General features: G+C 41.0%; 2 protein-coding genes across 3 annotated transcripts in view; one reads left to right on the top strand and one right to left on the bottom strand.

The window, feature by feature from the left end:
- Nucleotides 1-11949, bottom strand: part of WRN (WRN RecQ like helicase) — a 69612-nt gene extending 57663 nt beyond the window's left edge. Inside the window, exons 1-5 of the mRNA XM_014054708.2 lie at nt 11874-11949; nt 8463-8572; nt 7719-7837; nt 3073-3218; nt 788-936 (exon numbers count right to left, since the gene is read on the bottom strand). Of these exons, the coding sequence (XP_013910183.2) occupies nt 788-936; nt 3073-3218; nt 7719-7837; nt 8463-8537 (489 nt within the window). The 5' untranslated portion in view covers nt 8538-8572; nt 11874-11949. The remainder of the gene's footprint in view (nt 1-787; nt 937-3072; nt 3219-7718; nt 7838-8462; nt 8573-11873) is intronic.
- Nucleotides 11950-12259: 310 nt separating this feature from the next.
- On the top strand, nt 12260-15211 carry PURG (purine rich element binding protein G). Of its 2 annotated transcripts, none has more exons than XM_014054713.2 (2): nt 12260-12489; nt 13371-15211. In XM_014054713.2, the coding sequence occupies exon 2, from the start codon at nt 13384-13386 to the stop codon at nt 14395-14397; it is 1014 nt and encodes a 337-aa protein (XP_013910188.1). In that variant the 5' UTR covers nt 12260-12489; nt 13371-13383; the 3' UTR covers nt 14398-15211. The 2 variants fall into 2 exon arrangements, with proteins under 2 accessions (XP_013910188.1, XP_087572487.1); XM_087716361.1 differs by having other exon boundaries at nt 12261-12489; nt 13498-15211.
- The last annotated feature ends 941 nt before the right edge of the window (nt 15212-16152 follow it).

The raw sequence follows: 16152 nt of genomic DNA, 5'->3' as shown, positions 1-16152 counted from the left end.
TTAATGATAGTCATAGAGTACAAATAAACAATCAAATCATACTAGGAATCAATATAAATCGTAAGGATACAAGCAACAAAGTTATAGTCATACAGTCATAAGAGGGAGGAGATGGGTGATAGGAACGATGAGAAGATTAATAGTAATGGTAATGCAGACTTGGTAAATAGTTTGACAGTGTTGAGGGAATTATTTGTTTATGTGATGGCATTCTGGAAAAAACTGTTCTTGTGTCTAGTTGTTATGGTATGCAGTGCTCTATAGCGTCATTTTGAGGGTAGGAGTTGAAACAATTTATGTCCAGGATGTGAGGGGTCTGTAAGTATTTTCACAGCATTCTTTTTGACGTGAAAAAACAACTGCAACTAGCCTGCCCTTCCATTGACGACCTGTATACTGCATGAGTCAGAAAGAGGGCTGAGAAAATATATACCGACCCTTCACATTCTGGACATAAAACTATTTCAACTCTTCCCCTCAGAAACTACTATAGGGCACTGCATGCCAAACAACTAGAGACAGACAGCTTTTTGTCCTCTGCCACCATTCTGCTGAACACCTAATTCCCACAGCACTGTCTATGGATATACATCCATAAAATAGGGCTGAATTACAATTATCCTGCTCATCTTTACTACTACCTTCTCCTATAGGTATTTTATGATTACATTATTTGTTATTTGTATTCACACTGAGAGCTTATGTGCTGGAGAGAAATTCCTTATGTGTACAATCACACTTTGCCAATTTCCATTTCTGTTATTTCTATTTCTAGTCTTCTAATTACCTTTTCATTAGCAAGGTCAACCAAATCCACAAGATTCTCCAGTTTGATTTCAAAATCTCGCATCAGCTTCCATTTATCCCCTTCAATACCAACTCCAGCTTTTCTAATAGTGTTATCTTCAAGCAACCTTTTCAGTCCCACAGGAAAACCTGAAGGGGATACAATATGAGCACAAAAATTATTTATATAATGAATCTGTGCCTACTCCATATAATAAAAGGCAGTGATTTAGAACCAAAATGGGAGAACCTTACAACTTCTAGGGTAATTTTATATTGATCTTAGCACTCAGGACTTTATATCCCTAACTCACTCTTACTCTCTGGAATCTGCTTTCTCTTCTGCTTTATTTAAATATATATGTGATGTTTGTAAACAACTACTAATTCAGTATTTATTTGTGTGCTGAATAAGTGGTAGTTAGGCCTGGGCCTTAAGAGTTCTGGCCCTCACAATTTTCTTGTTCAGGAAAAGTAATAAAACATGATGGGCACAAGGCACAATAGTAAGACTATTTTCAAGCATATAGACATACCACATCTGTTGACTTCTAAAATTAAATAAAACCAAGGCAGGATATTTCTTGCTATTAAGTAAATTCCAAAGTCAGATTCCCCTCCACTATTTCCCTATGCCCTAGAGGCCTTCCAGGTTCAAGTGGTGTTAATGGCAGAAACCTTGAGTTCAGCAGACAATATTTGTAGTCTGGCAAGTTAAGAGCTTCTTCTGGGTTTCTTTAGCATTATTGAACTTAGGCCACCTCAGCTGTCCCTAAATTATTCAATTTCTATGGTGAAGGGAAACTGACTCCATACCTTTTTCAAACACCATGGGGACAATGTTCCTATACCAAGAAAGCAGAAAACAGCTGAACCTGTTTAAATTCTGTTAAACACGTTCAGCGCTTTTGGGGGCAAAATTTGAACAATGAAGGCTCAAGATTCTTTTTCATAAATATACAGCAGTATACTTCCAGATCAATGGATTTGCAAACTAACATTATTTTTAGTTATTAATCCAATTCATATGGCTACTCATTTATCTAAGAAAACTAGGTGGTTGACAGAGAAAAAAATCCCATTAAAACTGACGCAATAGATCAAAGCCAATAAAATCTGCATTACCAAGAAATGTTCTGTGTCTGATCTCCCATCACTAACATTACAGCCCCAATTGCTGGGGGAAGAGCTAGCCCTTTACATTCTCTCAAAGGACCAATAGAACTGGTGTGTCTAGTTCTCACCAGTGGAGAGGGGAAGCTGTGACAAAGGGCAGGGACTATGTCAGAGAAGGCATGCTTCTGGAGGTATTATTTCATCAAGGGAACCAAGCAGATCTGATGAGACAGGATGAAACCACCAGAAAAAGGTGATTTCACAAGAAGTCTGATTCAATGTCATGCAGGGCTTTAAATGTGACAACCAGTATCTTTATTATTTATTTATTACATTTGTTTATTTATTAAATTTGTTTGCAGCCCATCTTGCCACAAGGCAACCCTAAACAGCTTACATTAAAAGCAATAAAACCATAAAAATAAATATTTCTAATAACAATAAAATACTAATTGTAATTATAATTAAAAGATGGAAAGAGATGGAGCAGGATGCCCAGGAGGGAAGGTGGGATTTTTTTATTGGTCCATCAACCATCTCCAGTGTGAAATTCCACATTGTGGTGCCAAGCCATCTGGCAGAGCCAGGTCTTCAGGTTCTTAAGGAAGGTCAGGAGAGTGAGAGAGGATCTCACCGCAGAGGATGACATTTTCCAAAGGGCAGGAGCAACGGCAGAGAAGGCTTTTCTCCTGGATCCCGCCAGCTGGAATGTCTTAACCAATAGGGTCCACAGCATGCATGCTCTGCCAGCACAAATAGGGGGCCAGCCCCATTGTGGTGAGACAGTTTCTCAGGTAACATGGATTTATGCCATGCAGGGAGATGATAACACCTTGAATTGCACATAGAAGCAAACTGGCAGACCAATATGGGCCACTCTAGGGCCCCCAAATACTTCCCACGCCGCTGCACTCTACATCAGTTGTAGAGCTTCCAAAAGCTTTTTTTTTCATGCTGAACAGAACAGAATAACTCTTCAAGTGTAGCCTCCATATACAACACATTGCAGTGTCCAGGCATGAAATGACCAGGAGTTTAGTAACTGAGCACAGGGACTCCTGAGCCATTATAAAATAAATATTGGAAAACAAAAGCAAATTAACTGAGAATTTATGCAAAAAGGCATCCTAATATTGATCATGCTTATAGAACAAATAGAAGGGTACTGACTTGTCATAGAAGAGATGTGAAATAAGTAGCACTTGGTTTCAGACTCGCATAACTGGACTAAGGCAACTTTTCCTTCCTTCCCTTTAGCATAAATGGCTGGCCATTCAATGTCAAATCCTAACACAGCTCCAACAGGCAAGGTATTGCTGCAAGATATAAGTGTATCTGAGGCACAGTAATATATTAATGGCACAACACAAAAGAATGGCTTCTTACAAACCATCTCTGTCAAATGAGAAACTAAATTCTAGAACATGCATTCCCTTCATTTCTCTCCTTTTGAACAAAAATGTTCTCTCTCCCTCTTTCTTTTCTTCCACTATCTTTAAAATTACATTATCACCTTAATACTGATGAAATAATCAAGATTAAGAAAAATAAGAGAGAGAAGGACTGGAGAGTAAAACAAGGGAAAGGAAAATGCATGTGATTAAGACTGGATTCCAATTTCCAAATAATAATTTTTACACGTATACTACCAAGAATACATAAGAAATTATTAAACAGCAATAAGTAGAAATATGAAGCTCTAGTGATTATATATCAGGCCACATGAAACCCTAGCTAGTAATGTGACAAGATTATAAACTTTTAACATTATTTATACATACATACATGTATCCATATGTGTCTGTGTGCGCGCGGACACACATCTTTTATATGCAGCCCAAGACAATTCCTCTTCACTCACTGTGGCCCAATAAGCTGAAAGGTTAGACACACCTGGCCTATGTGTTTGTAGAGAGGCATATATGTTGTTTGTGGGATTTGGGGAGGCTGTTATGATTTTTATGCAAGTTACGTTTATGCATGACTATGTTTCTCTGACCATCCCTTCTCTTTTATCAAATGAATATCTTAAATTTGCTGTCGGGAGGGGTTTTATTCCCTCCCGACAACATATAGGGATTTGGAATTTATTCTATATATTTAGAATAAATTCTCACCACTGCTTTATATTTAGGGAAAAGTTGGGTTTAGAAAAAAGATCATGGTTGAAATGAATTAAGAATTTCTGAAAAAAAGTCTTTGGGGGATTTTTTTAAAAAAACTGCTATAGATTTACACTCTGTATAATGATGTATAAAAACAAACTACGAATGAACTAGAATTCCATATTAGGAAGCAATAAGTCCTGGTGAAAATAAGACAAAATGTATAAACTAGCGTCCAACTATGTTTTCAAATTGTACCGTGTTTCCCCGAAAATAAGACAGGGTCTTATATTCTTTTGACACCCCCCAAATATGACCTTGGCCTTATTATCAGGGGGGGGGGTCTTATTATTTTGGGGATGTAGGAAGCGGCAAGCATAGGACTGCATGTCCTGTCGCCCCAGTCACCTCCCCTCCCTGTTCTTTGCGCCGGCCAAGAGGCTGGCTGGCACTGCCCTGACATGTCCTGCCACCGTCCTGCGTCGGGTTGGGCTTTCTTCGCAAGGGAGCAATCTGGGGAGTGAGAGATTTAGGAAGCCTGGGTTGGTGTGAGGCGGTTTCTCCAGCGAAGCGTCTGATTCATCCCCAGGGGTGAGCGTTTCACTGCCTTTCTGCCCCGGCTTGAAAGCCACAGAGGAAGACTGCTATGCCCGGCGAGGTGGGGAGAAGAGACAGCAAGAGCAGCCATGTCTTGCTCCATGCCTCTCACTTCTCCCCCACCCCACCTAGCACCCCTCTCGCTAAAGAGACAGCGGGGAAGGGAAGCAGCCAGGATTCTGTTAGCATTGGGGAGGGATGGGAGGTGTTGGGCCGTAAGATGCATGTCCTACCCAAGACTTGCAGCTCTGTCACGTTCCTCGCTGTTTTGTCCAAAGAAGCACCTTGCAAAAAATACCTTATGAGTTCAACTTCCCTGGACAAAACAGTGAAGAACGCGACAGAGCTGCAAGTCTCGGGTTAGACGCTCATCTCACAACCCAACACCTCCCACCCCGCCCCAATGCTAACAGAATCCTGGCTGCTTCGCTTCCCCGCCATCTCTTTAGTAAGAGGGGTGGCAGGTGGAGTGGGGGAGAGGTGAGAGGCATGGAGCGAGACGTGGCTCCTCTTGCTGTCTCTTCTCCACCCCTCCCCCTCTCCGGCCATGGCAGGATTCCTCTACAGATTCCAACCAGGGGAGAGAGGCAGCAAAGAGTGAAATGCTAACCCCTGGGGATGAATCAGACGCTTCACTGGAGAAACTGCCCCACGCCAGCCCAGGCTTCCTAAATCTCTCGCTCCCAAGATTGTCCACTTTGCAAATAAAGCCCAACCCAATGCAAAGGAAGCCTCCAGCCAACTCCTCATCTGGTAAAACTACTCTTTGACAGGATGAACTGCAGGGGTGAGGGAGATTTCCTGTACATTGGCAGCAGCATCTCCTCACAGGACTTCTCCCAATGTCCCAAGTGTGAAGCAATATCCCGTAAAGGAAGGCATGGAAATCCATACAACTGGGATGTCGGAAGAAACCCTGTGAGAAGACACCGCTGCCGATGTGCAGGAAATCTCCCCCGCCCTTCAGGTAGTATGGTGGGCTGGCCGGACAGGAAGCGTCTTCAATAAACTTCACTCTTTGTCTGTATCTCTGCAGACGGCAGTGTTGGCAGCATCTCCTCGCAGGACTCCTTCCTCCTTCTCTCTGGTCTGATTCTCAAATATTTTCAAGCAAAACACTGCCAAGAGAGGGAAGTATCTCTTCCCCCTCCCTCGCCAAACTTTGCATGTAGGCATGATGTTTCATAAAGCTTCTTAATCCTTGGCTGCTGGCTCCCTCACTTTGTGTTTTTTTTATACATACCGACATACCCACCCTACTTGGGGATGCCGTTTCCCCAAGGAAAGAAGAGCGCTGGGGCGGCACTGGACTTTCCCCCCATCCTGGCTCCTGTCATCCTCAACTTTGCTCCTGAAACCCTACGGGCCGCTTCTCTGCTTGAGCTCAGCCGAAGGGGAGGCTGAGGGCAAGAGTGAGGTGAAGCTGATCGCTTCCCCTTTGCCTTCTCTCCCAAAAGCAGTCTTTGAGTGCAGCCACTTCTGCAACAGGAGACTCAAGCCAGCCTTCCGAAGGGTAGTGTAGCAGCAGCTATCCACAATTTTTTTACCCTTATTTTGTCCCGATCCATGTTTTTTTATTTAAAAAATTGTGGATAGCTGCTGCTACACTACCCTTCAGAAGGCCGGTGCAAGGCGCATGGGGTGCATCGCTTGGTCTCCTGCTGCTTTTGTGGCCGTAATCAATGGCAAAAACAGCCGTACTTGCCGAAGGCCAAGGCCTAAGCAGCACCTGCAAATCAGCTGTTTTGTGAATGGCATCCAGAACAGTTTAGCTGATCCGATTAAGGAGCCGAAAAGCACTAAGGTGACTGGGGAATGGAAGGGCTTCCTCCTGTGCTGGCCACAGCACCCTTTCACTAGGGCTTATTTTCAGGGAGGGCATATATTTATACCCACCCTCAAAATCAGACCTGGCCTTATTATCAGGACATGTCCTATTTTGGGGGAAACAGTACTTTGGTGCTAAAATGCGGTTTGTTTTATGAGATCCAGCTTCAAATAAAGTATAATTAAACAAAACAAATCCTGATATGGTATTCTGGCCTGGGTCATATAGAATATCAAACAAGTCAGAATGGAGACCTTACAGCCACATTTAAGAACAAATCTACTAAATTTGACCAAGACTCTGCAAATTGTAAAGTTTTTTTTCTTAAAAAAACAAACAGGTCCTGACAAATTATGTATGAATATGGATAATATTGTTTGCTTTTAAATAAACTTGGATAATCTTGGGCTATAAGATTAATTTAACAATTTGATCTAATACATGCAATGCCTGGGGCACGAGTGCACCAGTCTGGAGTTTAATCTTGATGGGTTTCAGAGCTGACTGCCTTTCATCCTTCCAAGGTTGGTAAAATGAAGACCCAGATTGTTGAGGGTGATATGCTGTCATTATAAACTGCCCAACGTATGCTGAAAAGCACCATAGGGAGGTATATTCTAAGTGCTATTGCTATACTAAGCCATTTTGTGATTAGGTTTAGCATGTCATTCAAAGACCAATATAGACAACCTTAGCAACAAATATTTGAAGAACTGCCTCTTTCCAATTATATCTACCACCAAAGGGAGAAAGCAGGGTATGTTGTGGGTCCCATCTATCAGAGAAGTACATCTAGTGGGGTCATGTTGCTGCCAAGAGAGTGTGGGATTGGGGTTTATGGGTTTCTGACTGTGGATTTTAAATTTTATAAGCCACCCAGAATCAGTGTGAGTTAGGCAGCCCGATAAATTTGTTTAATAAATAATTAATTAACCATAATCACAGCTTATTTTTAGTTCACAAATTGTATCTTATAGCTATATGTTTTGTCTGGACTAGGCAAGGTCAACAATATACTGTTGACCCCATCGTGTTGACAAGTTACAAACAGTTTACTTCTCTTTCCAATCTTCTAATATAAACCTGTTTGATAATAAAATCCTGAGGATATAAATAGATATAAATAGATATAAATAATATAAATGGACTGATTACTATGAAAACGCAATGAATAATAATAATGAGAATCAAATGAAAACACCATATACTGTAGATACAACTGGGATATACATTATTTTGAAAGATCCCATTAAAAAAAGGAAAAATGCAAGTTTTCATTATCTTACAGAATATCTTCCGACAGCAAGGAACAATCATTAGCATGATAGCTGTAGATGGTGGAGCCGTTGTATTCTAAGAATGGAAGGTTATCTTCCAAGACACTTGGTTGGAATGAATTCTTCTGCTTCATAAAAATGTGAAAGACAACTTGGTTTATAATTTGAATACTATGTAATGACTTGCTAATATTACCATACATCATAATATATTTCTGGTACTCAAGTGATAATTGATTTGAGAGCAATTTTAATATACAAAAAAGATACAAATTTATTTTTAAAGCATATGTGTTTTGGATACTGTTTACACAGATTAGCAATTTAACAAAAAGAATGGATCCATACACATTCTACCAAGAGAAACTTCTTTCTCAATTGCCTTATTTATTAGAAACTGAAGAACACTGTTAAAATATAGCTAATAAAGCCTATCTTGGCTAAAAAAGAAATTCCTAGATCAAATGCCCCTATAAGGACACTTTAAAAATCAATCTGACTACATAATGTTTAAAACCTCCCTACAAAAATTAATAACCCATAATTGGATATAATTTTGGATATTCTTACACCTTGAAAATACAGCATCACGTATTCCCATTTAATGCTATCAAGCTAAAATCAACAGAACCACAAAGAACTAAATTAGCAGTTCTAAAAATTTCCATGCAAATTGGAAATTTGCCTAGAGGACTTGTCTTTTTTCATGCTTTCAGTTATTATAAGAGCCAAGCATATATTCCAATTTTCTACCTTTTTGTCATCTGCAATATTTTCATTGTTTGGTTCTGTCATCCACAGGGGAAGTTTTTTTGTTGGAGAACCCATATTTCTGTCAATTTATTCCTCTGCAAATGCACGTTCTGTAACAAGAGATATTTTATTACTTTTCCTGAAAGCAATAAAAATACCTTAACTGCTAAAAGATACCTGTAAGGTCTTGCCTCTCCAAATCTTCACAAGAAAGCAGGACTCTTGAAACGGAAGTTGTTTCAAAAGAAGCTTTTTTGGGCAAGAACTAAATCTTCCCATTTAAAAAACATCAATTTAAAGCAGTGCAAACAAAAACCCTCCCACAGTACAGCTATACAGGAAACAGAAACTTAATACAGCAATCTCTCCAAGCAAGAAATAGAAACAGAAACATCATATAGAGATCCCTACAATCCTTCCCCCTCCCACCAGAATGCCAGCGTCCGAACAGAAATATATGGGTCCTGACAACACCATTCATAATGATTTGTCTTATTATATATTCATTCATGTTTTCTTATTGTAAATTCATCTTTGGCAAAGGAACACTTGTTGGAGCATTGCCTTTCATTTTCAATAAGCAAGAATGAGAAAAAAATTGAAAGGGTAAGAAAGCAAAGAATGCAGCTATATATAGTAGGTCAATCACCTATTGACCTGTCATCCAGAATGCTGTGTATGGTATAAAATGCTCTATTTTGAGGGGGGAAAGGGTATTCTGGTTATTATATTTTTATCCATCTTTTTTATATATAACTGAAGGCAGCCAATTTACCAAATACTCTTTCCACCTATTTTCCACACAACAGCCGTGTGAGGTGGGTTGGGCTGAGAAACAGTGACTGATCCAGTCACTCAGCCAGCTTTGATGTCCAAGGCAGAGCTAGAACTCATTTTCCTGGTTTCCTGGCCAGTGTGGCTATAAAAAAAAAAGGGGGGGGGTCTTTTCAGAAGAGCCTCTTCTGTTAGTTTTGGTTGAACTGTTGGAAAAAATGTTTGTAGGTTCAGTTCCAAGTGGGAGAAAAGACACTGGAATAATGGAGGCTACTTGGAAAGATGGTTTAATGGTGGACAGGATCACATGGCTTGAGCTCCTGAACAGAAAGGGGAATCACATGCTTCAAGATATTGGGTGAAGAAGAAAAGAGGCCGAGATGCTGAAAGTTCCTGGTTTTATGCCCTCTCTGGCCTTTGATCCTGAGCTTGTATTCTGATTGGTTGTCAGACTCCCATGGGGCCATACAGGGGCAACTCTGTAGACTGTGCTTTGAGTCCACATTTGGTTGCCTTGGCTGCTGATGTAATTTTCCCAGGTGCCTTGTGGTGAGTTTCTGTGGAAGGCTAATGCTATCTTTATTATGTAAAGTAGACTAGCTCAGGCTTTAATGGCTCATTGACAAAGATGGGCGGGAATAAGCTGCAGGGAGATACTTCATCTTTAAAAATATGTTTCTCCCTTTTCACATCCAGGGAAATATAATATTCTGCCTTTTTAATATTTCCCAGGATATTTCATTTTTCTAGGAGAGGGATGGTTTTTAACTTCCTACAATCCCTCCTTTTTTCCCCCAAAGCTGGGAAAGTTTAAAAATTGATCAGATCAGGGAGACTTGATGAGTGCTTTAATTTTTTTCTGATGCAAAGGGAGAGACATTGATAGAGGCAGCAGAAGAAGGATTCCTTCAGTGGCTCCCAAAAGGAGAGATTTCAACCATGAAGGTCTAGCAGCCAGGGCAAATGTTCTGGAAAGAAATTTACAGTGTCCAATTTTCTATGCCAATTAATTTCAGATGTTAGATATCAATTTCTGCGAGGTTCCAGATAGGTTACCAGCAAGCAGAAGTTTTGAAATTCTTCACAGCCATGGTTTTCATTTAAATTACTGGCTGCCCATTTCCAAGGGATGCTTCTTGAACCTGCCCTAGCTCCTACTTTAGTGAGGCCAAATTGAGGTTAGCCAGTGTGCAATTCAGGCTATTTAGTATTTTTTTAAAAATTACACACAATCAGTCCTGGGACTCCTATTCATGAGACCACCAGCGCAACATATCCTGCTTTATTGGGCAACTGGGCAGCATCATTTGTGAGTCACAGTCAGGGCTTGGGTTTTGGAGACCCTTTCTGCTAGCTCTTCAAGTGGAGGAATTGTCTGAGTGGAACTGCCCCTCCCCCATGGGATTAACAGGGAGATATGGCAGTTTGGCTTTAGTGCCACAGAGCACAAATATAATTCCAACATGAGTACATTAAACTGATTACAATATAAATGAGACAAGAAAGAAAACCTTACAATGAATTTCTGTCAATGAAGCAAAGAAAGAAAACCTTACAATCAATTTCCATCCTCCCCCATAGTCATTACAGCTGTCTTCTGGGGATTGAAAAGAGTCTTTTGGCCTTTACTTGTTCATCTCAGAGTCCTTTCTTTCATGTCTGCTGGGTGGTATTAGACTTGGCTTGGCGGTAAGGCTGGTGAGTCAGGCTTGGGAATGTCTCCTCCACTCTGGCTACTTTCGGTGGAGGACTGGATCCAAACCCAATTCCTGGCTCAAATGGATGGAAGGTGTCCTCTGGAGGCATCCCTCAGCAAAACTCATTTTCTACACAGTTTCCTTGCTTTCTTATTATTCATGTTTTAGTCATTTATCCTGTCACCGGTGAGCTACCCCTTCCCGTGACCCTTTAAATGTAAGGCTCACTTTGGCGTAGTTGTGTGACCCACTGTTAGTTTCACAAAGAAAAAGATTCTGGGAAGGACTTTGATTTCATCATAAAGTATTCAGCCCCTTCCTCGTAGGTAATTCACCCTAGGTTTTCGGATCCAAAAAGGGGATCCGAGAGGACCTGCTGCAGTGAGTACTGATACCTCCTACACTCTTCACACACAATGGGTCTTTGCTTTTTGGCTTTCACAGGACAAAAAACAACAACAAATTTTCTTCCCAGCTGGTTACCTTCTCTCATTCACTTTTCCATCCCATTTTCAATGAAATCTGAAAAGATTTCATTTTTCTAGGAGTGGGGTAGGTTTTAACTTCCTACAGAACAAATACATTGAAAATGACAACCAAGTTCTACTTTGGAATATATATTGTGCAGCTGGAATCAAAACAATATATCTATCACCTGTCACAATCATGTCTGTCACTTAGAAAACAAACCATCACATTCAAAGGAAATTATAAGCATAAGTATAATCTTTATTGTCATTGTACTTAAATACAACGAAATTACAGATCAATATAAGAATTCCCTTTCAAGGAAATATTTATAGAGATGTGGCCTTATTGTAAGGCGATTATATTTGTATTAGTATATAAATATAGAACTAGGTCCCAGAGGATAATAGATAATTTCACATGCAAGTAGCTAACTATCCTAATAGTCGCGCTGGAAGTAAAAGAAACTCACCTCACGCCGAAATTCCCCTCTGCCCAGCGCCATAGGGGGGAAAAAAAGTTGTCTCTCGATCTTTCCCGCCAGACGCACGAAAAAACCGTCACCCATAGCTAACACTTATTCGTCGCAATAAATATACGTCACCAGCCGCCATACTCCTCCTTTCTCCCCCCCCCCCGCTTTCTTTCCGGCCGCTGTCAACTGTAAAAGGTGAAATGAGGTGAAGCGCATGCGCATAAAAGCTTCCGCGCCAGCCAGCCACCGGCGACGCAGGGCATTCTGGGGGATGTAGTTTATCGTTTTTGGAAGGAAGGTGGGGGGAGACGAGGCGCTTCAAAGTTGGAGGGAGAAAGGGATTCCTGCTCTCAGCCCGCTCGGCACGTTGTTTCTTTTTTCTCGTTTTCTTTGCGGCTGGGGTGGCTGACTTTGGCTGGCGCGCGCCGGAGATGAACCAGCTCCCCGGAGGAGGGCGAAGAATCGAGCGGCAGTAGGACCCGCCCGATCGCGGAGCGCTCATCCCTCTCTCGGAGGCGGCCGCGCGGGGAAGGCGAGCGCTGCAGGAGCCAGGGCGGATAGCGGCCGCGGCTGGTTGAGAAGCAAGTCGGCGAGAGGCAGTGGAAGGGATGGAGTAAGTGTCGGCTCCCCTGCGCTGTGGGGTTTTGTGTGTCCCCCACCCCCACCCCCCTCTGGCTAACCCGCTCCTTCCCCCCCCCCGCCCCGGCTCAATTGCGTGTCATGGCGCCTGGAGGGGCCGTCGGTGCAATTTGTACGGGCGCCCATAGGGTGTGCGGTGGGGGGGGGAGGCACGGGAGGAGAACGGGAGGACTCCCTTAGAATTAGGCTGCCCGTTTATAACGGGGAAGGAGACGCTGTTCAAGGCGAGACGTCTTTTGGCCCGATCGGGCTTTGTGGTGGCGCCAAGGCCCGTTCGGGAAGGTCGGGACTGCCCTGTTTCTTAGGCAGGTCTTGCTTCTCCCCCCCCCCCCCCGGCACTTCTCCGCAGCTTGGGCTGGAGCAGAAAAGGCCTGACGTTCAGCAGCTGATGGAGAAAAGGCTTCAGTCTCGAGATCGGGGCTTATCAAGCGAATCCCCAAGCATTGATACCGTGACACGGGATACAGGGTGCTTTTTAAAAAATAATAATAATAATTACCCGGTGAAATAACTCTCCCCTCCCAACAGTTGACGTTGCTGATGTTAGGGATGTTGCTGATGTTGTAGCAGCAGGCAGGGTGGAAAAGGCTGGTTCTTTTTTTTTAAAAAAATGGATTCTGTGCCTTTAACATCGGCCAGACATTCAGCAATTTAGCACATGATTTTCTACAATAACTCCTCCCCGTTCCATCTCCCCCCCTCTTCTATGTACCAGGCTAAAAAACTAAAGTGTGGGTAAAATAACTTTATTGGGGAAATTAATTATGTGCAGTGAAGCCATTGCCGGGTAAGCGAAATGGATCTCCTGGATGTTTATGGTGTTATGCATCTTTGTTATATATTTGTTATTTTCAGTTGATGGTTAAAGATGGAGAGAGGCAGAGGAGGAGGAGGAGGAAGGAGTGTGGGGGGCTCTGGCCTACACAGGAGCATTTACTCCCAGTCCCAGCAGCAGTATCATTATCCTGCCTCCTCTTCTCAGGCGGGCTGCATGGAAATCCAGGAGCTGGCGTCCAAAAGAGTGGACATCCAAAAAAAGAGATTTTATCTGGACGTGAAGCAAAGTTCCCGAGGCCGTTTTCTGAAGATAGCCGAAGTCTGGATAGGAAGAGGCAGGCAGGACAATATCAGAAAAAGCAAGCTGACTCTATCTTTATCAGTAGCTTCTGAATTGAAAGATTGCCTGGGTGATTTCATAGAACACTATGCCCATTTGGGCTTGAAAAGCAGCCAGAGTCACCGGAATGACCATGCTAATGGCAAAGAACAAGATTCAAGAAGACGGCAACACCATCAACTACCCTCACCTCCAGCTTCAGTGGGATCTGAGGAACATCTTCACAGCGTCTTAAAAACTGAATATATTGAAAGAGATAATAGGAAATATTACCTAGACCTAAAGGAGAATCAACGTGGACGTTTCTTAAGGATTAGACAAACCTTGATTAGAGGACCTGGCATGATAGGATATTTTGGTCACAGTTTGGGGCAGGAACAGACTATTGTCCTTCCAGCACAGGGAATGATTGAATTCAGGGATGCTTTGGTCCAACTTATTGAAGAATATGGGGAAGGAGACATAGAAGAAAGGAGGAGTGGAGGGGATGATCCTCCTGAACTCCCAGAGGGGACTTCCTTCAGGGTAGACAACAAGAGGTTTTACTTTGATGTGGGATCTAACAGGTATGGTATTTTTTTGAAGGTAAGTGAAGTGAGGCCTCCATACCGTAACACCATAACTGTCCCATACAAAGCATGGACAAGATTTGGAGAAAACTTTATCAAGTATGAAGAGGAAATGAGGAGAATTTACAACGGCCATAAAGAGAAAAGAATGGATATCAGAGGAGACAGTGGAGAAGAACAAGAAGGTCTTGATTAGAATGTTTTTCAATGGGCCAAGAATCAAAGCAGAGAAATGCCAGGAGGTACTGATATGTAATGGCTGGAAGAAGTTGCCTTTCTTTTTGTAGGTTCTTCCCTGTTATTAGATAATTCCAATATATGGGTCTGGTTTTCATGTTAAATTACACCCAGCAACTTCTCTGGTTTCTTATAGGAACAATTAATTACCCTGTGATTCTAATTCTTAACCTCACAAGTTTATCAAATATGTATAATACCACTAACTCTGTTGTAATCTTTAAAGAATATATATAAGATTTGTGTTGCAGTATAACATGATGCAAATAAGCCAGATGGAATTGATGTGTTGTAATAGTAACCAAGAGCATTTATGACCAAAACTGACCTTTAAATTTTAAATGATTGTATTGGGAAAGGTATATTTAACTAAGTAAATCTGCTCGTTACATTATGATAAAATATTTTAAAGGGAGGAAGAATTGGCCAGTGATTAATTTCATCATTGATTAGGTATGGGTACCTAATCATAGGATAACCCAGTAATTTAAGTGACCCTCTCCAAAAGATATATCTATGTTTAATGTTGATCATGTCATCCCTTCTGTATGGACTGTTGACATCTTGTGAGGAGAGCTTATTTAAATAGTACAAATCTCAAAACTATTTTTATATTTGTCCCCACAAGTGGTTCTAGGAAGTTGCTGTGATGTGGGAATTTGGTAGATGAATAATGGTTGGAATTAAAATTCTAAACAGGAAGGTTAAATGTCTACAGTGTGGAAAAACATTAGAATAATTTCTGATTTATCTTCAAAAAATGCTTTGAAAGATTTTGGTGCATCAGTTAGTTGGTATCCTGCAGATCAGATTTCACATTGGTGCAATTGAAATATTCAGTAATAGCTATTGATCTTATTTTGAAATCTTAGCTCTTAAATATTTATTTCAAATTATAATCTGTATTTTAATTTTGCTAAATATTAACCCAGGTTTAAAAATATCAAGAAAATGACTGGAGAAGCCTGTGTTAGGTAGCTAATAGATGATTTATCATGAAACAGAAATGAAATATACATTTGTTTGTTTGGCATCATTTAAGACTTCAATTATCTATATTTAAATGGGAATATAATGAACTGAATACAGTGAAACTAAATACAATATTGCATCAATATGGCAAGGGTTGTGCTGTAAATCCCATTTTAAATTGGAGTTCAGAGTGCCAAAGCTTTTGCTTTTGACCTTGATACTGTGTAAGCTATTTCTATGTTGAAACCTAGTACTCTTTCTTTAAAAGAACTAGATTGGTTGGTTCAGTCTCTATTCATTTCTTTTTCATATCCAGGCGCTCTACTAGCCAAGGAACATTATTTTCTAGTTTCAGTTGTATTCTTCTTGATATTTCCATTTCAGCACCATTTTAAAACTATGCTGTGACCTACTTTCTCAAGGATTGTTAGTAAAAGTGGAGATCATAGCCTTGAATTTAATTTGGTGTGAAAAGTTGGCCAAATGCTTTTATTTAGAAAAAAAAAGAAAAAAGATTGCACCAAAATCATCAAAGGAACTTTAGAAATGTGTGCTCTAGTTATGACAAAGGAAAAGAAAATTAATTTCACTGTTTTAGGTGATTTACCCAATATTTGGAAATTTGACCTAATGAGTATTTGGCTTTCAGAAATAACTAATAATGTTAATTGCAAACTCAAATCTAGTTTTAATTTTTCAATTACTTAATGGTCTGTGGGCCAGAGCAAGTCATGAAAGATTC

The sequence above is a fragment of the Thamnophis sirtalis genome, unplaced genomic scaffold (assembly GCF_051295495.1).
Source record: "Thamnophis sirtalis isolate CommonGarterSnake01/CBP01778 unplaced genomic scaffold, rThaSir2_p1.2 scaffold_5, whole genome shotgun sequence".
Taxonomy (NCBI): Eukaryota; Metazoa; Chordata; class Lepidosauria; order Squamata; family Natricidae; genus Thamnophis; species Thamnophis sirtalis.
This window is presented reverse-complemented; position numbering and strand designations above follow the sequence as displayed.

Excerpts from the sequence above, each read along its gene's own strand:
- PURG (XM_014054713.2), top strand. The coding sequence starts at position 13,384 with ATGGAGAGAGGCAGAGGAGGAGGAGGAGGAAGGAGTGTGGGGGGCTCT.